Source organism: Amblyomma americanum, chromosome 4 (genome assembly GCF_052857255.1).
Source record: "Amblyomma americanum isolate KBUSLIRL-KWMA chromosome 4, ASM5285725v1, whole genome shotgun sequence".
NCBI classification, from domain to species: domain Eukaryota; kingdom Metazoa; phylum Arthropoda; class Arachnida; order Ixodida; family Ixodidae; genus Amblyomma; species Amblyomma americanum.
Window position 1 is genome coordinate 153,833,385 of NC_135500.1, and position 25,849 is coordinate 153,859,233.

General features: G+C 46.4%; 1 protein-coding gene across 1 annotated transcript; it reads right to left on the minus strand.

Moving 5' to 3' along the window:
• Positions 1 to 1,889: 1,889 nt before the first annotated feature.
• On the minus strand, positions 1,890 to 22,725 carry LOC144130413 (uncharacterized). The gene is made up of 5 exons (XM_077664338.1): positions 22,573 to 22,725; positions 7,676 to 7,743; positions 4,185 to 4,266; positions 3,521 to 3,636; positions 1,890 to 2,074 (listed from the first exon to the last, which is right to left on the minus strand). Exons 1-5 carry the CDS (start codon positions 22,631 to 22,633, stop codon positions 2,024 to 2,026), a joined length of 378 nt encoding a protein of 125 aa, XP_077520464.1. The 5' UTR covers positions 22,634 to 22,725; the 3' UTR covers positions 1,890 to 2,023.
• Positions 22,726 to 25,849: the final 3,124 nt, after the last annotated feature.

Genomic DNA, 25,849 nt, shown 5'->3' on the forward strand with positions numbered 1-25,849 from the left:
ACGAGTGCCATGATCTTTGTTCGCTTGTGTCTTGCGTCCGGCGGCTTCGGCTTCACGGTTACACCCTTCCTCCTCTCCACCGGTAATGCGCACGAGCGACGCATCACGTGATGCTGACGTCATTCAAGCACACGGTTTAAGATGAAGCGAGACCGCTGCAGGGCTCAGTAATAGCTTGCGCTGCAACATGGCAACACACAAAAAACTCTTTTGAAGTGCGGAATGAACAATGAAGGACCGGCCAGATACATATTGAAATGGTGTTACCCATCTAATATGGCGTTTCTCTCTGCTAAACGTTTCTCTCTAGACGTTTCTCTCTTCAAAACAACGCGAAATGTTCAAATCAGTGCGGCTACATGTTCAACAACATGGGCGGCTCTAAAGTGGTTCCATTTTAGTTTCTTTTTCTTCGTGAATACCTCTGCGATGTTTTGTGCTCTATGCGCGAGGGTAGGTGAAAACTGATTAAAATAAAAAAAAACTCACAAAACTTCTGCGAAAACACAAAAACACAGCAATTTGGGACTATTTTTCCGTGTGAAATATAAATTTCATAGCACCTCTACTAAATTATGACGTGTGTGTGTGTGTGTGTGTGTGTGTGTGTGTGTGTGTGTGTGTGTGTGTGTGTGTGTGTGTGTGTGTGTGTGTGTGTGCGTGTGCGTGTGCGTGTGCGTGTGCGTGCGTGCGTGCGTGCGTGCGTGCGTGTGTGTGTGTGTGTGTGTGTGTGTGTGTGTGTGTGTGTGTGTGTGTGTGTGTGTGTGTGTGTGTGTGTGTGTGTGTGTGTGTGTGTGTGAGAGAGAGAGAGAGAGACCTGCTATTTTGACCTGATACTATGTACGCTGTATGATACCAAGTCAAGTTAGAAGACTAGAGTTTCCACGAGAAACGAGCAATAGCCAACCAATAAGTCCACCTCGATATTCCAGTGTCATCTTTTGGAACGTGGCAGGCGAAGAGCAAAATTGCATATGAGAAACTGCCGAGCCTATGAGACTGCATAAGAGCGATGGGTGGGAGTATTGTCCATCTCTGTATACCTCAACGATGACACAGCCAACAAGAGGGCACTAGTGAGAGAACTTCTTTTTCGCGATTCGACCCGCACCTCAGGCTATGCGCTAAACTTGCAGGAGGACCGAGGTGGATTGCATAGATATGGTAGCGGCACTGACGGTGCTAAACTTCGCCTTCTTTAATTCTTTTATTTTTAAACCCTGTTTAGCCAAAGTTCAATTCTCTTCTGTTTATTTACATTTTTTTGAACTCGGACGCCTACGAAACATTTGTGCAGCCGACAGGGCGGGACTTATTTCACTCTTTGAAGGTTCGAACACACTCAGCCCCAAACCAAATTTCAGTCCGTAAAGCCAGTGAGATGACAGTAAAAACGTCTCGGCAGTGCCAAGCGATTTCAAAAGCGAAAACTTAGTGAACTAAACGATGGCATTTTAAAATCTGACCCCTCGCATGACGCCCACCCTTGAGTTGCACCACTGAAGTTTCCACTGAAGAAAGAGCGTCCACTTACAATCATTTATTATTGTTTTCTTGCTCATATAGACGTCAAAACACAGGCGTCGAAAATAGCTCTGCGTTATTACAACGTGCGCAGGGCTGTGACTCAAAGCAAAGCGCATGACAACCTAGCCCAAGAAGAATGCCCTCGGACTGGTAAGCATGTTTCGCTTACCTTTGGCTGTATGCAAGGAGGCTTCATGCAACAAAGAAACAAACAACGACAACGCATTTATTGGGTATCTCAGTTTGCTAACGGTGTAAATATATGAATGATTGCACACTTATCGCCCTCTGTTTTAACGCGCTAGCTCTAAAAAATAAATTCATAATTTAAATTACAATGAAAATAAAGATAATCTGTTTTCTGTGGGCTCACTATCAAAAGCAGCCGTGCATAAAATGACTTGAATGACAAATCACGGCAAGATTTTCCTGCTTTCGGTTTGTCGCTGGTGTGCTTGACGGCGGGCTGTTCTTGTGTGTGTTTTTGTAGCATGTCTCATTTGTTGCTGTTCCCGGATGGCTCCTCCTCCGTCAGTCTTTCCGGTTTCTGTAAAATTAAAAGTTGTACGAGTTGTCAATCTGAACGCCAACGCCTTACGAAATCATCAAGCTCAGAAAATTACAACAGGTAGTCTATAAACCGCCTTTTGAACTGTTTATTTTTTTCTTTCCTTGGTCTTCTGTGCCACTGCCGCACCAAAAGCAAACAATTCTTTAATCCTGATCTGAAAAATGCTGATAATGGTTTGGTTTGGTCGATGGAGTTTAACGTCCCAAAGCGACTCAGGCTATGACAGAGGCCGCAGTGAAGGGCTCCGGAAATTTCGACCACCTGGGGTTCTTTAGCGTGCACTTACATCGCACAGTTTATGGTTTATGCGGGTTTAACATCCCAAAGCGACTCAGGCTATGAGAGACGCCGTAGTGAAGGGCTCCGGGAATTTCAACCACCTGCGGTTCTTTAACGTGCACTGACATCGCACATTACACGGGCCTCTAGAATTTCGCCTCCATCGAAATTCGACCGCCGCGGCCGGGATCGAACCCGCGTCTTTCGGGCCAGCAGCCGAGCGCCACAACCACTCAGCCACCGCGGAGGTTGCACAGTTCATGAATTTTCTGGCTTCTTAATCTACTGCATTCAGACTGCTGCCAATTTTTTTGTTAGGTAAATCTAATAAATTGTCAAGCACCACCGGTAAAATGCCAACTTTGAGTAATCTTTATCGAAAGATTATTGACCTCAATATAATCGAAATCGTGCTGATGCACGGCCTTGCTGAAATGCAGCGTACTTCAATGCCCTCGTGTTCGATGAAGCGTTGCAATGCTCCATCAAGCCCTTACAATAGCACGTAAGATTTTAAATGTTGGCAGGCGAGTACGATAGCCGGTAATGCAAAATTTGAGTGCAACTCTTCACGGATGATAGGCGGCGTGTTAGGCTTGCAGCCACTCTCCGGGATGTTCCCATAGCAGCCATCTTCCAGGTGGCGTTCCGCTCTGCGACTAAGACAACCGGTTACGTCAACAACACCGACAACGCCGACGCCGACAACTACGCCGACAGCACCGACGACTACGGCACAGAAGCCAGGAACGGGCACCTAAGAGCTGAGCTCTAAAAATTATGCGACGTTTACGACATGTTGCGTAATGCGCTAAACTCAGCAGGAGCTCTGCAGTATTGTGGGAGCTGTATAGCTTTTGGCAGCTTCGTGTGACATCTGCTAGCGCCATCTATGGTGGAATCAAGACTACAAAACCATACCCTCCGCTCTCGGCCTCCACCGTGCTTTCCCTCATCCGCACCCTACCAGCAGAGCCGAGCGCGTTGGCGATGCGACACCTTCGAGCTTTTGCCGTTACCCGCACTAGATATTCCTCGCCCCCGGATAGCCGACGGGCGCGTCTGCAGGCACGTCGTATATGGTATATATATTTTTAACGTATATAGAATGCGCCCGAAGTGAGAGATTTTAGCCAAACTCACCCGGACAACGGCTATTTCGCACAGGCAGGGATGACAGCCCGAGGAAGCACCTCTGTTAAGGATGGCGTGGGCGCAGCCTGGATTGCATGGCTTGCAGTTCTCGAGCCGAGGGGAACCTGGCGTGTCGAAAATTGTTCAGATGTATAACTGTGATTTCCAAGGTAATTGGAACAACAACAATAAAAATATGTAGGTAACAACATATTCTGTTATATTTGTAAGGAGTAGTCCGTGGCTCTATGCGTACCTTCAAGGACCGACCCATACACTAGAAACAAAGGCTAAAAATTGAAATCTGGAACACTGGTGATGGTTCGTGAAGGTTGTCCTACTTGTGCAACATGCTTAAAAAGGCGCTGGTAGGATTTATCTAAATCAAATTGCTAAATGTAGCATATTTTATTGGTTTCTTCCTGAAGGGAGTAGCGGCCGCGTTAGTGATAATTTCGGACTAAACAATTCAGTAGCTGTTTTTCATGGGACGTGCTCTTTCGACTTCACGTAAACCACGCAAAAACCTTCGCTGCTGTTCAATAAACGCTTTTCATAGCCTCAGGGGTGCATTTCTTTGCTCTCACAGCTCCTTAAACAATTCAGTAAAAGCAGTCACCGGAAATATCAGCAAACACAATTTGGTGGAACAGCAAAAAATAAAAGAGCTTACAGGACGGCTTGAGAGAGCAGTCTTCTGATGTGCACTGGGGCTGCTCCAGAGTGCATTCTTTGCCCTCGGGGCATTCCAGACCCTACGAGTACATTTGTAGAGGTGAGATTTTACCACTTGCCGAGTCGCCGCAAATGATTAGATCAGCTGAATTAATGCTGCAGACGCTCTTATACACGGTATAGCCTATGCATGAGAATCAAGCGGTTCCGCTATAGTTGGTTAGTTCGTAAACATAAACGGAGGCAAAACAAAATGGCTATTAGAGATGGGGCACGGGAGGACAAAGAATAGTGACGCGAGCAAGATAAAAGGAACGCTGAAGAAGAAGTCTGTAAAAGAGCACTTGAGAAAGGAAGAAATATAGCGAGAGGAAATACCAGCCATGGCCTTTTTTTTTTTTTTTGTACGAGGTGAGGGCAGAGAATGATTTCGAAGACAAAAGCTGCATCACGCGACTCCTGCTAGCACTCTAGCAATTACAGATAGTATGGGGCATACATAGTTGGCCGAGAGGACTATGAGCTTTTCACGCGCTAAACGAGCATCTGGAGAGAGACGCGCGATCGCGCGCGTCCCCCCCTCGAGCAAGAAATTTTCTCTGGGAACGGAGCCTCCGCCTTCATTCCAAGACACAACATTTCCAAGACACAACAAGCGTTTTTATGCCTATGGGGCTACGGCATTTAAACAGGCCCTAAATCAAACCCCTGTCAATGCATTTATTAACGTCTCGGAGGCAGCAGGGCTAGTACCGACACATGTCTTCCCAAAAGTCTTCTCAAACGCGATACAAAGCAGGGAGAACATTTTTGCGCCACATTAAGCTTTTGCCTATTCCCTAACCTCAGTTCTCTCTCCTCCGTTTCCCGTCTACTTATACGCCTCCGGGAGCGTTGCCCCGCTTAACAAGGCAGCACCGGGAGCCGTTGCCCCTGGCGACCACGCTGAGCCGCTGAGCGCGGCGGTACGGGTTAGCGCGGGCGCTGACCGCTCCAAAGGTGGCTTATGGCTTAGTCGAACACTGAGTAAACAGTCGCACGTCAAGAATCGCAGCGAAAAACCCACCAGAGCACGATAATTAATTCATGACAAGATTCTAATGGACCATCGCGTGGGTTTCCGAGGCCGTAGAACCCACTGCGGTCGATAGCCACACAACGTTACAAGACAAGAACAGAAATCGTAGGAGGACCGCAGCTTAAAATATTGTGGCTGGCACCAGACGCGAAAATACGCCGAAAGTGTCTGCTCTGAGAACACTGGGTACGAAGTGATGATATGTCCTTATGCTGTAATACTGTGTAATCATCGCCGAATGGAGCCACAAATAGCTTGTGACGTCACGTTAGGCGCCTGTCTGAGTTAAACCCAATATTGAAGGAGCCACAAAATGAAAAACTAAAAAATGCATTGTGTTCTGCTGAGCAAAGGTGTGCTTATTATTACAAGAAGAAAAAAAAACGAAAGCTAAAGGGTTGGTGTGTCCGTGTCTGTTGAAATTTAATCTCGGCACTTTTCTTGGTAGATGGGGATAGGAGGTCTCGTAACCGCAAGTAAGATAATTCTGTGCCGATCGCGCCCAACCGGGAACTGGACATCGAAATTGTCCCTGGGAAACAGAGGTACGTCGAACTATGTCGCTATCCCAGGTCCGATTATGAAGAAGGAAATATAAGCTCTCTTAGCGCAAGCATTTTAATACGCGAAAAAAAATTGGATTGGAAATCATCAAACGACCAGAAAAGGGCGATATCTTTAATGGATACAAAAAAGTTTCAAAGCAATGTTTCAAAGCAATGGCATATTTCAAAGCTTCGAAGTACTCGTCAACTGCAGTAACATCAGAGAAGCAACTGCAGAAACTTGGAGTGCGCCTTAGGCACTCATACTCATCGACAACACCTTCAGCAACATGGGGTTCACTTTTTTTATTTACTGAGCACAAGTCACCCCCTCAGGAATCAGGATGCCGCCTTAATTAAGTGGATTAGAACGTACTTAAGCGAGCAGTTATCTTCTACAGTTGTTTTAAGCGTACTTTTACTGGGAGCGCACACAAAAATAAAATACATTGGAGTTGTAAGAATGCGGATTTTGTCTCCTAATAACATAAGACATCACAAATCTGATTATTTATTCTTTATTAATTTTTAAATTAAACTTGTTCGAATCACAAGTTAGTAGCAAATGCCATAACTAGCTCGTATGTAAATTTAATGTCGTGTGTGCTGCAATAAATCTTCATTATACACACAGTATACTGCGGAGAACTTCCTAGAAGCTGCATTCGCGAGCATGTCCGTACGTCCTGAGCGTATGGCTCATTTATTACCCAAAGGATACGGATTATGCCCCGGTTGTCACCAGCCAAAGTAAACCTTAAAGGTTATGCAAACTAGATCCGTATCCTTAAATAGCTTTTATTTGCTAATCACTTAAAGTCGAGGCAATAAAAACTTGCTTGCGACGCATAAAACTAAATGAGATTAATTGTGGACTGCCATTTTCGGAGTGTATAGTGTAAGGGAAAGTTATAGCCCGTCTCTCTTTCGTGGCTCTGTCGGTTAGGTACTGTCGCTCTGTAAGATGCTCATTTCTCTGGCTGCCTCAGCGGCCAGGAAATGTGCGTTATCACTGGGGTTTTATCTGACGCATGCTACCGAAATGCAGCTCAACAACTGTGCATGTGTGCTGCCGTAAGCAATGAAATGCAATTCTGGCGCAAGGAAAACGATACAATGCAGAAAGTACGGGCGTAATAGAAAGCCATGTACGAGTCCCATTATTGGGCACCACAGCAAAATAAGGCAAGGACTCGTTACTGACTGCCCAACTATGAATTAATTAATTCAGGTACAGTAGTGGTCACCGTGAACGCGGCTGCGGTTGTTTACCGCGTGCATCACGGCACGAGGCGCTCCCGCGTCGTCTATTGTAGACAGCGCCATCTGCAACTTGTGCTCTTTTGATAGTGGCGAAAATCTTTGGAATCTAACGGTACATGTGGTCGCTATAGTAATGAAAAAAACATGTGCTGGCATGTTCACGGCAACAGCACCCGCATGTTCACTGGAACAGCATGTTCACGGCAACAGCGAAATCAATAACCCATGTAAGGTGCTTACTCTATATTACTCTATATACTGCTTCACAAAACAGACTTTCGGGAGATGATCATGTGCTGCATCCGAAGGAGCAGCTTCTTTGGAACGCTTCTTTTTCCACATGGCTACTCAGCGATGCTGGGTGCTTCATTTTTCCTCTATTTTTCTCTTCGGTATTTCCATTGCGACTACAAAATAAGAAAGACCTCCTTGCAAAGTTCAAACAAGTACATGGTTAACAGATGTCAGGTGATCTCTTCCTGCCCACAAACGTAACAAGGGGATAAGGAGCACAAATCACTCCGCAGAGCCCGTGCCTGACGAGAAAGATTTTAAAAATACGCTCTGGCTATTAGCCAGATTGATCGGTATGAATATGCTTACCTCACACAGCCACGCGGCTGATACCAAGATCTTGTTGTCGTCGGCAGTCTGTGCACTGGTGATGGTCACTGTGGGTAAGGAATATCGACATGTTATTAGCATACCATCATCATTGTCGCCAATTGGTAATTTTAGTGCAGCGCCCGCAGACATACTCAAGGAGATAGCGCACGCTAAAGAATAATTTGGTTCTTAGTGTGCCTGCGCCAAACACTATTTCAAAGCGAGCCTTAAAGTACGCTCGCGTTACGCTCACTTCTTCATGAGTTTACCGTAAGTGGCGCTCGCGTACGCTAAAATATCATTTCCAACATGGCGGCGCACTTTGAAGCAGGACGTACCCCTCGCTTCGGAGCGAATTCGTCGTTGTTTCTGCGTTTTTCGGTACGCTCAGTGAGCATAAACGGTACATCACGCTTTTGCTTCATCTAAGGCGGTCTAAAACAAAACGTTGAGAGTAATACATTTACCTTATTCTTTCATTTAGAGTGATGGTTCTGCTGCGTCGGTTTGTTGGAAAAACTGGTTCTCGCTCTAAAAACCACATGGCTCCACTAAGCTGACGCATTTAATCTAACCCAATCCAATCCAACCCCAGCATACAGTAGGTAGTTGTTTGAATACGTTGCATACGTTTGCATAACTCTCTTGTACTAAATGTGCAAGGTGACAAAAAGCGTCGCGTCCCCCAAAATGTTTGCGCTTAGCGTACTCAAGCGTGCACGTGCTATTCTAAAACTACCTATGACCAGTGTTTTCATCAAATAGAAAATATAAAACACAGTGTATAGCGCTACAGCATATGTCAGTAGAGGAATTAGGAATTGTAGGCAGACGCCCATATTATCTAGACACCCCAAAAGAACAGATGACCGCTTTCATGACTGTTGGTAGCGTGAGCCACCAGCATATGGATATACACCCACACCCATTTGAAAGAGAGTTCTGATTGCCTTCATCGAAGCGCCCCAAGCAGTACTATATACCAAACAGGACTGAAAGGGGGTGAGAGGTTAGTCTCTTTGGGGACAAACTGATTTGCCACAACCGTTAGTCCTTTTCGGGATCAACTGAAAATGGTGAAACTGTTGGTCCCCTAGGAAAGGGGTGCAACAGTTAGTCTCCGGGAGCAGCCTTTTCAAGAAGAAATGTGAATGGAGCGCGAATTTGCGGTGCAAATTAGAGCGGGATTCTCCGGGCGGAAGCACTTGTTACATATAACATTTACGCAAACCACTACCCCTTATTTGAACAAAAAAAAGGAAAGAGAAATCACACACGAAAATACCAGGATTCGAACTCACCACCTTTGGATTGGGAACAAGCACGTATATAACCATACCACCACAGCAGACAGTGCGCAGTTTAAAGTAAATGCCTTATATACGGATCACACATAATTGTTTGGGTTTAACGGCCGCAGTTTAATGAAACGTATTGCTGTTCAGAGCAAAGTATGGTGATTTTGCTGTCATATGCTATTGCAACAAGCTAAGGTAAGGCTTAAAGTATACGCACAGTGGCTTAAATCGCGTTTTTGGCCAAAAAAGAAGTGTCGAACCGTGCATATATACGTACCAGCCGCTACTTGACAACCGCAAATCCTTGTTTTCTTTTCTTTTTTGCGGATAAGGTGCTCTTAATTGCAGCAACAGGCAACTGCTCATTGCGGCCTGTTGAAAACGAATACTGAAGGCCCGGGTTCCCTTCGTTTTTTAACTGGCGGGCAGCGGCGTTGGGGAATAGAATATTTGCCGCTCATCGTTTCGCTAAATGTCGCCGGTACTTACGCAGCATCAGCTGAGCTCGTAAACAAACGGCAACGAAATGAAACTAGTGCTCGCTTAACGCTCAGCCTTTCAACTCACATTCGGTACGTATTGAAGCTCGTTGTACTTGCTTATGCACTTTCCCAGCTGCCAGTCGCTTCGATTCTACGAAGCCTTCTTTTTTCACGTAAAGCAGTCCATCCTCTTCGACACGGACAGCGGCGGTGCTGTCACTGGCCTTATGGATCAGTGGCTTGGGCATTCGGCGGCGAGAGCGAGCGAAATCCGCCGCCGCCGGATTCATACTTCCCAGCCATCACATCGCCGCTCTTGGCGTACACACATATGGTTAGAAAAGTGTATAGAGCGACGCTGTCAACGTACCATTTGCGTATGCAAGCTTCCATGCGCTAAAAGCAGGTATTTTGAGGGACTTTACGCCTTATCTCACAATCCCTCTTTTAGTTTGCAGAGAAGAAACGATAAGTGCAGACTAGTGGCGCCATCTGGTTGTTAGGACGGCAAGCATTTTTGTCAACGAACCGACGCATCTCCTAAGCCTAGCAGCGGCAGAATCGTCACCCTAAATGAAAAATAAAGCAAAATTGTCGATCATACGTTTTGTTACACGCCAAATGAGACGAAGCAAAAAAGCCGTGCCCCATTTGTCCCCAGTGAATGCTCTGAAAAGGCAGTAACAACGACAAAATATGTGTGAAGCGAGAGGTCCTGCTTTGAGGGGCGCCGCCATGTTTGGGGAGTAACGGCGGAGCAGAGGGAGCAAATCCTATGGTTCGTCCTTAAGTTAGTCCTTTTCAGGCCAAGGACTAGGCATTTGGTCCGTGAAGTGTGCTCACGTCACGCACGCGGTCGCAGTTGCTTCTTTCGCGCTGCTCACGGGGACTAACGGCTGCTATGGCTCCCAAGGGGACTAATTTTGGCTAAGAGTGTAGTAGTTCTCAGAAGAGCACGTCTTCCTCTGAGCTTCCTCCGAGAAATGTGGCGAAGCGGAAAACGACCGCAAGCCTGCCGCGCCAGCTTCCAGGGCGCACGCCTCGATGAAAGCCCATGCGCTTAGAGGCCTTGAGAGCGGCGATAGGACATTCAAATCCCGCTCCATATTGGCCATGGCGTGCTCAAGGTCCAGGTCGTAAACAGAGATCAGCACTCTCAAAGTTAGCTTCGTAACAAGGTGGCAGAACCGTTTGAACGCAGGGCCTCTGCAGTTTATATCTTGCATAGAAACCGAACAGCATATAATAATATAAACCACATGACAGTTTATCAACTTTCTGCTGACCACTGCGTCGGAGAAGCGATGCCCGGAAATTATAGATATAATAAAACTACCGCCAAGGCCTAACTACAGCAAGATCTGCATGCTTCAAGCGCGTAGTTTCTGCAAAAAAAAAAAAAATAGAGAGAGAGAGAAGAGGTCTCCTATGACGGTGAGGGTTCTTAGTTTGGTCTCCTAACTCAGTTAGCACAGAACTGCTGCCTGCACCAAGTGCTGCAAGCAAATTGTAACGACATTTACGCCCCGGTGGAATTCATTATTTAAGTTGTTTGTACCGAGACGGCATTGTTTTTGCAGTGCTTCCTTCATTTTGTTATTCCTGCGTAATGATGTTCAAGAACAAAGGCCAGTATATGCTTCAGCTCAAGTAAACTAAGGCACATTTTATAGAGCGCCGAATAACGCGAAATTCGATCATTCCAAAGCTTATAATCGCTCCCACCGAATGTTCTTCATAACGGCTGTGAAGTCTATCAACGAGAAATGAAAGAAACTAACAATAATAAACGTGAGAATTCCTTATTCTGCACTGGCAAATAAAGGCATTGGAGACATCCGAGCAAACGTGTGTATCAGAATGTGCTTGTCAGAATGTGCTTACTGTGTGCGTACGCGCGGGTCTGTTATAACAATCAGTGACAGCCCACTTTGCAAATGCATTGTGGGGCTGATATTCACGAATGCAACGACGAGTGGCGTAATGCGTTGCTTGTGCTGCTGCCCATTGTTGATCTGTGTAGTTCAATCGGCTGTTCCGCTGTGGCTCGGTATACATTTACGCAATTCATCTCCAGCACAGTGAACACGCTTCGCCGGAGGTGTTCTGCTTGCAAGTCCGCCTAAACAAGCAGCGTTTTTTTTATTTGTTCTTGCTCCTGGGCTGCTTTTTTATTGTTGTCGGACTGAAGTCCTTGTCACAAACAAAAGGTAACTTTATGAAAGTAAGACGCTGTTTCGCGAATTCCGAAGGTGTAACGTGTACAGCTCTGACATTGTTTCTCAATTTGCGCGGGCGTGTTAAAGCTTCAGTGCGATCACGAGGTAAAATTCCCTGGAAAGGCAGTCAGAAGTGGCGCGCTTGGTTAACAACCGTGCGGAGACACTGCTTATTTAACTTTCCAGTAGAACAGAATGGCTCTAACTGGACGTAGGTAACCTTGCGATCCAAAACTTCGCTTTGTGCAGCTGCTGACGCTTACATTAAAATGTGCGCAGGCGTGCTAGTTGTAGCGGTTTACAAACGCTTAAATTATCTTCTTCTTTCAAGTTTTTTCTTGTAATAATCTATAAACTATGCTATCGTTAAAGATGAACTATTTTGTTTTATTTTACCATTGCTGTTTTAAAGTGATAAGAAGCGGCCACCTTTGTAGTACGCCGATTAATTGCTTCCATTTCTGCCACATCAGAGTTCTCTCTTTTTAATAAAAATTCGCTGCATCAGATTCTCCACTCGCTGAACTCCTGAATGCTGCGTGATTAAACAAAATGAGAGGCCTTCTCAAGTTACTGCTTTGGTCACTGTGACCTTCCAGCACGTCCAGTTGATCTCGTAACACACCGACGCAGCGCCACAAGTTACGGCTATACCCCCGGTAGCACAGTTGACAGGACCTCGACGGACACTTAGGGTGCGGCGCATCACTCAGAGAGCGGTAACTGAGACACTTCACCTGATTTGCATTTCCCATTAGCCCCGCGGTACGCGAAGGTCGAGGGAGCGGCTCCCAGGTGTGCGCAGCTTGGGCAACCCTTTCGTCGCAACACTCAAACTCACGCGCGCGCGGTGTGTCTTTCATATTTTCCCTCCCTCCACCACCTGCGTCCTTCAACGATAGTCCATGGCGCGTTCATACCGGCACTGGATGATTGTTTGGCTAAGCAAGTCGTGCCTCAGTGGAAAACCTCGCGCCAGCGCCCAGTTCAGTTGCAACAGCAGGCGTAATTCGTATCGCATATGACGACACTCAAGCACGCGTTTACTTTCAAAACCCATGCAGCTGCGGTGGCGCATACAAGTGCTTCCTCCGGCAAGGTACATCCCACTCACAGCCACCGTCATACCCAGGTGGGGTCTTCTTGGTTGGTGCGAGAAGCGATTGAGAAGTGTTCTTTGCGGGAACGGTGGTACGTGTCAAAATGCAAACTGCCTCGTTGGCGCCTTTCGTTTGCGAGCCTCGACAGGCCCTGCGAGCTGGCAGTACAACGCACGGAAGGCGCGGCCGCACTCGGCTCGGTGTTGCTTGCCTGCCACTCCCTGCGCTTTCAGAGCGAAGGTCACCTCATTAGCGGCACCCGTCCATGCCAAATATCCCCAGCCGGACTGCGAGCGGAGATAAGAGATACGGCCTGTGCCTCGGGGCACCGGGCCAGGCCTTAGTTAGCACATCTCACTTCATTTATTTTTTTTTTGTGCGTGCATTGCACAGTGTAAGCAGGAATTGCAGGCTTTCAATCCAAATGTCAACAAAAATGTATCGCCGACTGAACTGAGCAGTGTCTTCAATGAGCGTTGCTGGTCACATGATTACTTTCCAGAGCCACATATTAGGAAGGCACGTTTTGCTGTTCTCAAGTCAACATGTATACACAATGTCCATGAGTGGGTCTGGACCTGTACAGGCCCAGCAATTATATATAAGGTTATGATTTAGCACCGACGCCCATATCTAAATATATCGGAACGGAACAAATTTTCTTAGCAGCCAAGCAGCAGACCTCTTGCATTAAAGACAATAGCATTTTTTTATCTTGCCTCCAACAGTTTATGTAAAACTGCTGAAAATCGCCAAATTAAAAATGTGTCTCGAAATCTTATACTTCCAGCTCCCACGCTCCGCTAAGACAACTATCGAAACTGTCCAAACTGTAGCTGATAGAGCGTTTAAGGAGAAAAAAAAAATGAACCGAAATTTACCTTTGTAAAATACTGCTCTAATAATTTATAAAACGGAATCTTGAAAAAGTTTTCGAACTGGTTTAGCCGTTTTGCGTATATGTAGTTTAATTCAGGACAGTTATTTTGTCTGCTGTATTTGCTTGAGCCAACGTTCCATAAAGAATTTTCCTTTGAGATATGATATTTATTTCAAAAACTTAAGGCAGCAACTGTGTTTGCCAGTAACACAAGCGGAGTTCGCACAGTCAATAAATGTAAGAAGGACCTACTATTAGCAATGTTACCAAGCATATCTGACAGTGCACAGCATAAGAGTATAAAAAAGCTCTACAGCTACAAAGCTACACAAATGTACACAGGTAAGTTTGTAATATTTCGCACTTAGCTATTTCCGGAAATATTTGCGAAGTATTTCTGTCTTTAATAAAAATTCTATCTCATTCGGTGACTCCTATTTCACTATTTTTTCGAATGAAACAAGTTTTATTCGTCTTAAACAATGAACTGTTTGCATAATAGCGCACCGCTTATGCTCCCTACACCCTTCGTACTGTCAGATTGCGCCATATTACGATATCCTAATAAGAGCAGTTTTCGCGCTGTTTATGCATTAGAAAACGAAAACAGTGACTGGACCGAAAATGAAGCTCCCTCTTGAGCACGACTGCAATGGCTGCAATAATTTATAGGAGAAAGGCAAAACCCCTCGAATAGTTAAATTTCGTGCACTTCAAGACCACCAGCTGGTCAAATTCGTTACGGTTTCCCTCATGGTACAACACCGTAGCGTTGAGAAGGAGATATACCTATCATCAGAATTCTTTCTTAGTAATTTGTTTATGTAAAAAAAAAACTCGACACTAACTAATTGCTTGGAATTGTTGCTGTAAGAATTGATGTATTCATTTTCCTGCCCAGGGAATGGAGACGAGAGGCTAAATGTAATATAGCGATTCTACCCTTTCTTATTCCGAACCGATCTTTACCGCATTCGGTTTCCATGTTCAGTGCCATCGTACCGCTAATTCCTCCAGAATCGAGCACGACCAAAAGAGAAAGAAATATTTTACAACAGCCTTCAGCACGCACTCCAGAACGATGAAGTACTTTGGTATAAAATTAGTAGCCGTCATTCATCATCGTTCCTTGCAGTTTACAACGCAGGTTGGGCACCGGAAACTAAGGGGGAGGATCCAGGGATTGTGCACGTAGACCCTTGTCCGAGGAGATTCTAAGTCACACTGTACGGCTCACTATACATCGCAACGTTTTAAATCTCTTGAAGGTAAGAGAAGCTCTTTCCCGGTCCTTTCAGAAACTAAGGCCTAAGCAAACCTCTTGAGCTCTTTGCTTCTGACAAAAACTGTACTTATTAAGATGTCCAGACTGCTCTGAACGCCCGAACATCACATTTTTTTTAAGGGAGTTCCAACTGAAATGGGCCAAAAATGTCTATTTGGAGCTTTCACATCAAAGGCCTCTTCAACTTTCTCGCCACGCGAAAGAACTACACCGAAACTACGCTTGAGTGCTCTGCGTTTCTCCGCATTCTGTGCTGCAACTTGCCTGCGATGCTTGAGATCACTGCAGAGAGCGTGCACAGCCTGTCGGCCTCATCTTTGCATTCTTAGCGGCGGCCACTTTCATTAAGTGCATCGCTTTTCCAACGGTTCATTGTGTATGCACTTGGGTGTTCACAATTCTAGAGGAGCGGAATATACAAACAATACATTAAACAAATAATGAATGAACACTTGCCCTTTTGTTTTCTTTGCCTCCGCTCGCTATTTGCCATACCCTGCTGTAGTGGTGAGCCCCTGTTCGACTGCTCCACCAATTGCCTGCATGTTTTCACTTACCAAGGCTTTCCTATACAGCACGCCGTGAGTACTGAGCAAGAGCAAGGGAGATAAAGAAGCTAGATTTAGGGCTTCCCGCCCATATAAAAATGGTCTATAGACAGTCTGTAGACTTCTTATAGATGCTATTTCCTTCCTATATATATTTCTTTTGGTCTATTCATAGTCTATATACTGTCTATACACAGAAGTCCACTAAAAGTGTATGGACATAAATCTATAGACTGTCTAAAGACTATATATAGGATTTGTGTTGACTATAAACTAATTTTTAGGATATGTTCATAGAGAGTCTATATACTTTATAGACAGAAGTCCATGGACAGTCTATAGACTGTCTAAAGAAATTTATTTTTGTAAGGGCGGTAAGTGGCTCAAGTTCACTTTCTCAAGCAAACACGGCAACGCTATTTTAAAGGGCGCGCGGGGAAGTGCTCGCCCAGATGGTCGCGCATTGCGCTGCTTTTAGCCGTCGTTTCTTTCGGCTCTGATCATTTGAAAAGGAGGCGTCACCGCCAGGCGCGTTGGGTACGTACCATGAGAAACGACGCGACGGCCGGCGTCTCGGCGCATTCCACTTCACTGCCAACTTTCCGTGACGCTCCCCACGCGTGAGTTTATGGTTCTTGGCCATTTTTCCTCGCAGACGCTCTATTATGGCTGGACCAGACTTGGGCGGCAGTTCCGTGAAGGACAAAGGTGACCACGTGAGCGCCCCAGTATTTCTCTTTTCCTGCCACTGCCGCAAGACGCTCCATGGCTTAGCGACGCTGAGGAAACAACGCGAGCGTATTCGCCGCAAACGATGCCAGGGGACGGAGGACAATGCGGCGCTAGGTCAACTCCGAGTCCTTGGCACTGGAACGTTGTTTTTCGTGCGGGACAAACAAGTACGGGGCCTTACATTTCGACTGTTCGCTGCCCTTGTCGCCCTGCGCTATAAAGCCGAATTCTGGAAAAATCCTTAGTTAACCAGCGCACCTCGATAACAGTTCGAACTCTGGCAGACAAAGCGCGCTCTGTGTATACTGCTCTACTCGACACTACTTTTAAACGATGCAAAGCAGTTAATCAGGTAACAAGGTTTTTGATGTCAGGTTAGGAGACAACAGTTTAGTGTGCCCTCTGTAGAAAGGCACAACGATCAAGTTAAGATGGCTGCTTGAGGCGAGCATAAAGACTGCATCAAAGCCTCCTATAATATTATTTCTATATCTATAACAATGTGTATTGCACATATGCATTGATGTAGAGTGGCCGCGGAACAACACAATGAGAGGCAGTGTTTGTGTACGCGCATTTCATACCTGCATCACTTAGTAAGGTCCTTATAAATATTATCTCAAAGTGAGAGCCCCTCCGTGCACTCCCGTAAATCCAGATTTTCTTTTCAATTAATTTTCCCACGCATATGCTCACGTCACATCCTATAGTGTGTATTTTCTTTGCTTGCGTAATTTCTGCAATATTAAAGCGCAAAGGGCTTACCGCCCGCCTTCGTGGAATTTATTGGCTGATAGCAACGCAGAAACGTCGCAAAAGGTCAGTCCATAACCTCTGCCGACCAACTTTCAGTCGGGGGCTACACTAAGTACTTCTTGACAAGACTTGACTTGCGGCGGCACCGCACAGCACAAAGTGCGTGGATTGCAGGCCACACATAAAAAGAGCAACCGATCCAAGGGACCTGTTCAAGACGTGAAGGAATAGAATAAAGTTTCATTGGTTGTGACCAAGAATTTGAAAGTGCATACCACAGATTTCCAGAGAGCTTTTCTTCAATGAATCAAATGCACCAGAGGTCGTCTCTGCACTGACCGAGTATTGTATCAGCAGACAAAGGCACGTCGTGCTAACACCTCTTCTCAGTGTCGGAGTAAGCCAACATGGTTCTGAGCCCAAAACGCTTAGAGGCGTAGCCAACCATATTTGATGCAAACTGTCACCGACTCTCACAGATTTTCTCAATCCGCGCAAGATGTCGCCCACGTGGTTTGTCAGTGGTCATAAGGTAATAAAGAGCAGAAAACCATGCACCGTTGCTCGAGCGGGTAGGCGAGTCGTCAATGCCTGAATCCCACAGCCGTGGTGCTCTTCCTCCAGGAGAGACACCATCAACGTAAACATGCCTGCGGTGGGAATAGTTAAGGCCAATATCGGAGAGCATATTGGAACTTCGGGGGATGAAAAAAATGCTCGAAATTCGAAGTGAAGCCGACGACGATGACAGCAGTTAGACCGCACTGCGCCAACGTATTACTGTCCGATCTCCGCTGAAATCTCCAGCCTCTTCACGTTCGGTTCTGCCGCGGATGATCGATGTGAATAAAGGCGTACCACGGAAGAGGGGACGAGAGGACGTCGATTAGGTATCAGTGCTCAGCAGACTTGTTTCGAGCCGTCGGACGGAGAGCTTCGGTGTCGGCAATATACTCCAGTGCCTTCAGGGCTCGACAGAGCTCATTTAAGGATAACAAATAAATCATCATAGATACTTAAAAGCGGAATCCCGATAGGGTGTTGCTAAGACACTCAAAAATGACCTTAACTTATGCAGCCGTGCTCTGTTCGCACGCTCTTCTCTATAGTGTGCAACAGAGAACAGCCACAAAACATGCAAACCTTTTCGCTTTTCACTGATGCCGCAAAAAATAAATAAAAAGCAGCCCGCCTCCGGTTAACTTATGAGCAAATAATCGCGGCTTTTACCAGCCCGACGGCGGTCCTTTTAAACGAGAATACTTAAAGGAGATCGTTTCGTTTTCTTTCACGCGAAATCGTGTTTTAAGAAAGCAGACGTTTTACCGCGATGTGTTCGAACTTGTAGCCACTGAGGTTGACACAGTTCTAACTATTTGCACTATGGCTCCTTCTCAATGCTCAGCTTCTATGTGGAACAAGCGCTACAAGCAAAACCCGTGCGTATGTCAGTAAAGATATGCGACGTCGACAAATTGTCCAAGACAACGTCACAAACGTGTAGCTAATAAGTGAGTCATAAGCAATTCACTAGGGCAAGCTGACGGCTGACCGCTCTTGCAAAAGCACCGTCGATACATCAGCTAAAAAAAAAGAAAGACGGTGGGCTAGCTATAGTCAAAGAGAAATATCGGTCGAGGGTCAAATGCTTTTACAACCTCCCGCGTGGGTATGTGCCATTTTTACTGAGGTCAACAACAGCAACAACGACCACAGTTAATAAAGTCGTTGATTTTGTCGAAGAGCATTTTATGGAGGACGACAGAACGTTCGGAGGTGATGGCGGAGGTTAAAGGAGCATCGGAACAGTGAAGACAGCAATCGCATAGGTGAAGTTGCTGAGGGGCGAAGAGTGAGAAATAGCAATGAAAGAAAGAAAAAGGTAATTTCATGGTCTAGAACGAGGCCGCCGTCAGGCTATGATGATATGTGCAATGTACGAGTGCAGACACATTAGCATGTTCAGTCCTAACTGTGGCGCTGAAGTGCGCAGCTTGAAGGCACACAAATTAGTTACAAGCGAAATGCTTTAGAATACATGCACTCCGATTGTCTCCTTGTTACGTAAACCAACGAACGCATAGCTCTCTGCTAGTGCTGCATTCGCCCGGAACACTTATGAAAACATATCGAAGCGTGTATTTCCTGTTTGACGACATGCATTGAAACGCTTTCTATGACATTGGTGCACGGGCGGGTTTCGTTACGTCCCTGTCAAGCTCCTCCGAGCCACTCACGTACTACGACATGCCGGATTGTTTCGAAGGTGAATTTAGTTTTTCTCTTAGTCTCTTGTGGTTTAGTAGTTATGGTTGTTACTGTGGAAGGTTGCCGCGGCCTTGTCATTAGCTCTGGAAAACCTTTGCGCATTATTTTTAGCTTAGTATTAAATGTGTTAAAACTTAATTTTCCGAGCGTTTTTTCAGCAGGTATTCATATTCCCTTGCTTTAAATTTCATTCATTCCTTTCCTGTAATTAAAAAAAAAACTAACGTCCATTTCCTCGCTCCTATCTTTGCCTATAAAGATAAGGGCAGCTGGGAAATGGGTTAACATTTACGGCATGACTAGGTCCGTATCACAAACGGCACACCATGGACGCTAGAAAAAAAAGAAAAATAAATTACCAGCGAAAAGCTACACGACTTCCGGCCAAAGCGAATACCCCATAAAACACCTGCGTATCAGTGGACCTCTCTTCGTTGAGGTAACGATACGAAAACGAGCGACCCATTTTCGTTCAAATGAAAAAAAAGTTTTACTTAAATAACAGGAGGGTGCGGGTCCAAACAAAAATAAAAAAGAGACCTTGATGTTTTGTACGGCGAGAAATCTGAGGCTTTGTTATGAATTCTGAGTAGGCTTGGTGTCACCTTTCTGGCATTAACACTGCAAAAGCGCACCCACAACGATACAGCGGCATGCGTGCAGTTAGTGGCGATACTGGTTAGCGTACTGCCACACACTCAGCGCGCAAAGTTACGCACAAACTCCAAGGCTTGTCGGGAGAATCATTACCTTATAACTTTATTGAGGCCATGCATTGCGCTTACTAACACATTTCGAAACTTACAAGCAGAAAAAGAAGAGTTTCCGCATGGAGGGCGTTTCTTTTCTAAGCACGCACACGCTGTTGAAGCTACGAAACAGCTAGCAGTCAACGAAGCTACCATCAGTGACTTATTTTATAGCTTACTGTCCGTATCTGTACTGTTGGAGTGCCTAAAATGGACCTCTCACCTCTGTAAAGGGTAAGTAAGGTATTAATATAGTTTCTGCATTTAGTTACCCGTCAACCAAATTGTTGAACTTATTGAAGCATGCACTGGCTTTTCCGAACAAGCTTCCTAAGAGTCGCCCACAATCACATTCCTTTAAGACCCAGCCGCCACCCCTAGCATCAGTTGCTTCGGTAGCTCCACAAAACTATATTGAAGGCCAAACCGTCTTCCTGTCGACCATGGTGTACTTTGCCGCGCAGTCAACCCTTTGCTGCCCGAACAGTTCCACTGCGTCATAATCTTTACCAACGAAGATGCCCGCAATAATCAATCCAACTCAGAGCACGGAAAAGCCTGGCCAATCTCGCTACACGACCATAAGTCCTAGAAAGGCGTAATTACATATACGCCACTGTGCAGAGACACCGCAGGAGGTAACTTGTACGAAGCACCGAGATATTTCAAATGCGTGTTGTTACATTATAATGTTCAACTCAAATACAGAAGCTGATATGGCGAGAGCACAAAATAAAGGCAAGACAGATCGGTGCTTTTACATAAACCCAGAGTTGTTTGGTAATGGCGTCTGAATCTGGTTTATCCTCCCCCGAACTCTGCGCTAAGTAAAGAGAATGTTACGCAATGTCCCGCAAGCCGATCCAGATACGCAAGCATCTCTGCCCAGACAGAGGCTGCGAAAGAACACCCGTCTGCGTAAGCAGCGGCAGAACGAAACCAAGATAGATATCAAAAGGAAAACCACCAGCAATAGCGCCCGGACATTATTCGCCGTTAGGCCCGCCTGATTTCACGCCCGAAGGCGCGCTACACGCGAGATCTCGGTGGCAGTCTCGTTTGAGATTAGAGGCAGTGAATACTACGCGTTCTGTTGGAAGGAGGGCACTAGGATAAGAGCAGCTTCATGGCAGGCTATGTTACATAGTGTCCCTTCGTACGTTGCAAAGTTTTTCTTCGATAAAAACTTGTCCTTTGCAGGCTGTGAGTTTGAGCTGGCCTGACTTAAAGATCGTAAGATGAGCGCGGGGAACAGAAAGGAAGGTTACATGTAGGAATAAAGTGTTTGCATCATAAGAAAGGACAACAAAAACGCTCAGTTGCAGTAATCCGAACGAATTATTATCGGGCGGTTTTACTCCCAAGCCCAGTACGCTGCAACTGTTCGACGGTGCTTGAACGGTGACAGTGACCCTGACGCAAATGGGTGGAAGCACTGAGAGATAAGCGCCGCACGCCAAAATGAAAAAAAAGGAAAGTGAGAAGAAGGCAGTTAGAACACGCACAGATTACGCACCAACTTCGTCCTGAAACGTGCCCCGGTGTCCTGGACTCGGGGAATAGAATAAAACAAATTCTGACCTAGAAAGAATGTAGACACTGAGTAGGCTAACGCTGTATGAGGAAGCCAGGAGACGGTCACTTTTTCCTCTATGCCTTCGCCCTCCGTTCGCAACTGAAGTAATTACATCCATCCATGCGACATTTTTTGGTGTAAAGAATTTCTTCTTGAGTCCATATTACTCTTATTTAGTCTGTAACATCCTCTGGGTACTTAATGAAAATCCCTCAGCATGTGTGACAACTTCTCCATCTGTACCGCCCTCACTCACTTGTCTTTGCAGCGGACCGTGAAGTATAAATTTTCACGCATCAACGCAACAACAGTGCTACCGAAAAACCTTTTGTTTTTCATTTATCATCACTAGTTTTTTTCCAAAGGGCAAGATCCTACCAACTGGCCTCCAATTTTTTTTAGAGGAAATCCAAGAACCCTTGATTAGAAGGTCTATAGATGACATTTTTTGTGCCTTCAAAGTGAAATTACCACCCGCTAGTATTGAGGTTCCCACTGCTAAGAGCTTCTCATTTTACACTCCGTGGTTCAGTTGTCGTGTTCACGTTTCATTCGTTGCTTATGGTACATTAAACCTTTCAGACAGCAATCAGTCGGCACGTAGTTCAGTTTCACTGTTGTGTCGGACTTCCTAATGCCACTTCAACGCGAACCATGTCTGGCAAGTTTGTATCTTTCCTCACAAGCCCTTGTGGCACCGAGGGCGTCCTTCTCGCCTCGATGGTTAGAAAGACCATTCATTGAAAATACAGTCATTGAAGCCTTTTGTCATTACTTCTCGGACTAACGACTCACAACTGACTTCATATCCAATTCCGTCATCTCGGCATATCCCATTGACTACGTCCAGGACTAATCGAGACGGAACCTCCAGAGTTTGAAGTAGCGAAACAGCCTAGCCTTTTCGTCCGACGGTCAACTTCGCTTGGCCACGCTCCACGCGGAGTCGCGTGGGTTGAAGGGGCGAACGTGCGACCGCTTCTCGGTGGGCGTGCACTCACCGATCGCTGCGGCCGTGGCTGCGAGCAGCAGAAAGCAGAGCGGGGTCGAGCGCTGCGTCATGGTCGCTGGTGGTCTCTCGTCTGCTGGCGGTCCCTCTAGAGCGTCGTCGTGGCGGCGGCAACCTTGCGTCGGGAGTCTAGGCTAACTGGGTTGGGCCTCCCCTATATAGCACTGGCCGCCCATTCTATGCAAACTGCCAAACAGGTCGCCCGCCGCCCTTTTTTTTTCCCCGCTCTTGAGAGAGCTCTCCTTCGCTGAACTCTTTCCACCACGTCACACCGCTCACCCCTTTCGCCAGCGGCCACGTCGCTGCAGGCCTGGACAGCGAGCGCAGATGTGCGCGCGAAGAGAGACTGATCGTCGCAGAAAGAGAAATCACCGTAGCGCACCCTTTCTTTTGGTTTTTTTCTCTTTCGTCTTCCACTTCTTCATCCATTTCTGTTCTTCACTCGCTCGCCCATTTCTTCGTCGTGGAGAGCGGTGATGATGTCGCCTGGCCACTACGCATCACCGGGGCGTGGGCGCCTCCCGGCGCCAGGTCTTGATGACCGGCAGTTTCAACGCGATTAATTGTAGGTGTATAGGGCCCGCTAACGGATGGGGCCATACGTGCTGTCAGGCAGAAGACTACCGCCAACCGCCCCCCCCCCCCTCTCATCTTCCTGCCTTCCCCCTCCACGACCCCTCCACGTGGTGGTAGTTCCCTGCTTCCTTTCCCTTTCTCTGCCGGAAGTCTTCATCGTCCGCTTTGGAGCCAGTGGGCCGCCTTTCTAGAAGTCGGCTTTCGCGTGGCATACGCAATTGTTGGAGCTGCATCTCCGTGTTTTGGGCGAAGACGGCATTCGCGGAAAGCGTGTTTAGAGACAACACACCTACAGCTAGGATGAGTTTGCTGCGTCGTATGGGGGGTGTCTAGTACGAATGTCGTCGCGTCGGAAGATTATCTGCGTTTCTGGGTTCAAAATCTTGGATCAATTCTTTTTTTTTATGTGTGTGCAGTTTCGAATGCCGGGAAGAGACGCCTCTTGGCTGAGGTTGCGGTGTACAGGTGCGGCCAAAATATTACTTCGGCGTTCGAAATTTTTCTCACGTGTTCTGTAGAGGAGATATGAGTGTGTCTTCTGTTCATACGCGAACGCGCCAGTGACGTGTACTAAGCTGTGTCAAAAGTACCTCTTAATTTTTGTTAGGTAAGGTGTGGACTGAGTTCAAAGCACCGAAACGTTCTCCGTAATATTATGGCCGGGACTGTACGTTAAAGAACTGCAGCTGGTCCAAATCAATCCAGAGCCCTTCGCTACATGTGTAAGCCAGCTTGAACAATGGAATACTGTGCTTTCCTGTTTGTCTCTCTACGTACTTGTCCCACCATGCAATCTGGCTGTGCCGAATGGAATCGAATCAACTAAACTGGAAACGTACCATTCTTCTCTACTCTTCTAGTTCCCTGGGCGCTTCTGCAGTCGCTTCTCTTAAAGCAATGTCCCCCATCGTTCACGCTGGCCTCCCTCAATGGAATCGCAAGAACTATCCCGGAAACATACCATGCTGTCCTTCACTATGTCTTGTTTCAAGCCTGCTTGTTTACTTTAGCGCATAAAAACCGATTAACCACATTAAAAGTTGCGACCGGAGATTGAGCCTGCAAGTCTCTTTGTGGAACACCAGCACATCTTGGACGAAAAGGTTACACGTTGTTTCGTAAATGCCTCATGAACTCCTTTAATACATCCAGGCTTTCGTTATCCCAGCCGTCTTTCAACGTCGCTAAAGAATGATGGTAGACTGTTTTGATGCCTACGAAGGAAGACAGTGGTTGCAAGACTCCTGTTTGATGCACTTGGTAATAAGGTAGCTTCAGGAACCTTATTAACCTTGGCAACATTTTTTTCAACGAATCCTACCTCAGCAGCATAAAATGCGTGAACATCGCAGAGTAATGACCCCACTCTATTCTAAGGTGTCTTGCTAAAGATCAAGGTGTCGTTTCTTACCGCCCCCCTCGCCTGTATGGTTTGCGTAAATGAAAAAGATAAGATAGCGGAGCATAGCTGCAAACTTCGGACTTGAGGGGAAAAAAGCAATGCTAAGGTACCTTTCCAACGGGAGTTTCCTCTGGTATACACTGATAGCTTTCTACCATATAACACAGCTTCAGGATGGGATAAAAAAAAATGCCTGCATATTTTGCCAAGAAATGTAGTTACTACAATTTCCCGTTCTTTTCACGAGCGAGAAAGCAATTTCTCTTTGCTTACATGGGCGCCTTGACAATTCACGAACTTTCTCAAAAAAAAAAATTCCTTTTTGCGAGAGCCTCCCCGAGCTGGAGTACGTATACAGCACAGACCCGTATGAAGTCCCATGCCGTCACTCCAGTGAACGGTGAAAAACGAGCAAGGCAACAGTAAACAACGACGTCGTCGCTCGCCTGAGTGCGAAAGGATTTGTCAGGCAGCGAATGGCTCTGTCATGATCCGAGCCCGCATCCCGGGCTGTACAAGCCCCTTACTCTAGCATCTTTTCGCAACTCCATGCAAGGCCCTTCGATAGAAACTCGGGAATAAAGGGGGCAACAACCTCAGCACGCCATTAGCATTTTATGCGCTTTTATTCTGCTTATTGTGAGCTCAGTTTATGCGCACGCGCGCGCTCACCAGCTTGCAGGTCCGAGGGCCTGCCGTAGCCGCCTCCAACTTGTCGTCTGGGGTAATAAAGACGTTCCTCATTCGTCTCACTTTTTCATACGGTGCTCCTTCTACTGCCGACGAACACATTCGGATGGTGCGCTATTTCTAGGCTTTCCAGAAAACAATGCTGTACCTCTGCGCAAAAACACAAGCAAACCTGAGAAGAAATGCAACTTGACTTAGATTGATGGATCACCATTCTCGAGTGAAAAATAGGATACATTCGCACGAAACAGAGCTCTTATCAGCCAGTTTAAAATTAGGTGAAAATGTTTGTAGATGGTTTATGGGGGTTTAAAGTCCCAAAGCGACTCAGGCTGTGAGGGACGCCGTAATGAAGGGCTCCGGAAATTTCGACCTCCTGGGGTTCTTTAAAGTGCACTGACATTGTGCAGTACACGGGCCTCTAGAATTTCGCCTCCATCAAAATTCGACCGCCGCGGCCGGGATCGAACCCGCATCTTTCGGGTCAGCAGCCCAATGCCACAACCACTGAGATACTGCGGCGGCAGAACGTTTCTAGAGCGAAAGCTCTACTTCACGAACAAAGCAGCAAAAGTCGGGCCATCGCTGAAGCATTGACCTT

What these genes read in the sequence shown, in the direction of transcription:
- LOC144130413 (XM_077664338.1), bottom strand. Translation starts at nt 22,633, where the DNA reads ATGACGCAGCGCTCGACCCCGCTCTGCTTTCTGCTGCTCGCAGCCACG. An exon ending in AGCCACGGCCGCAGCGATCG is followed by an intron (nt 7,744 to 22,572) that starts GTGAGTGCACGC and finishes CCTTACCCACAG; the next exon opens with TGACCATCACCAGTGCACAG. An exon ending in CTGCTCTCTCAAGCCGTCCT is followed by an intron (nt 3,637 to 4,184) that starts GTAAGCTCTTTT and finishes TCGACACGCCAG; the next exon opens with GTTCCCCTCGGCTCGAGAAC.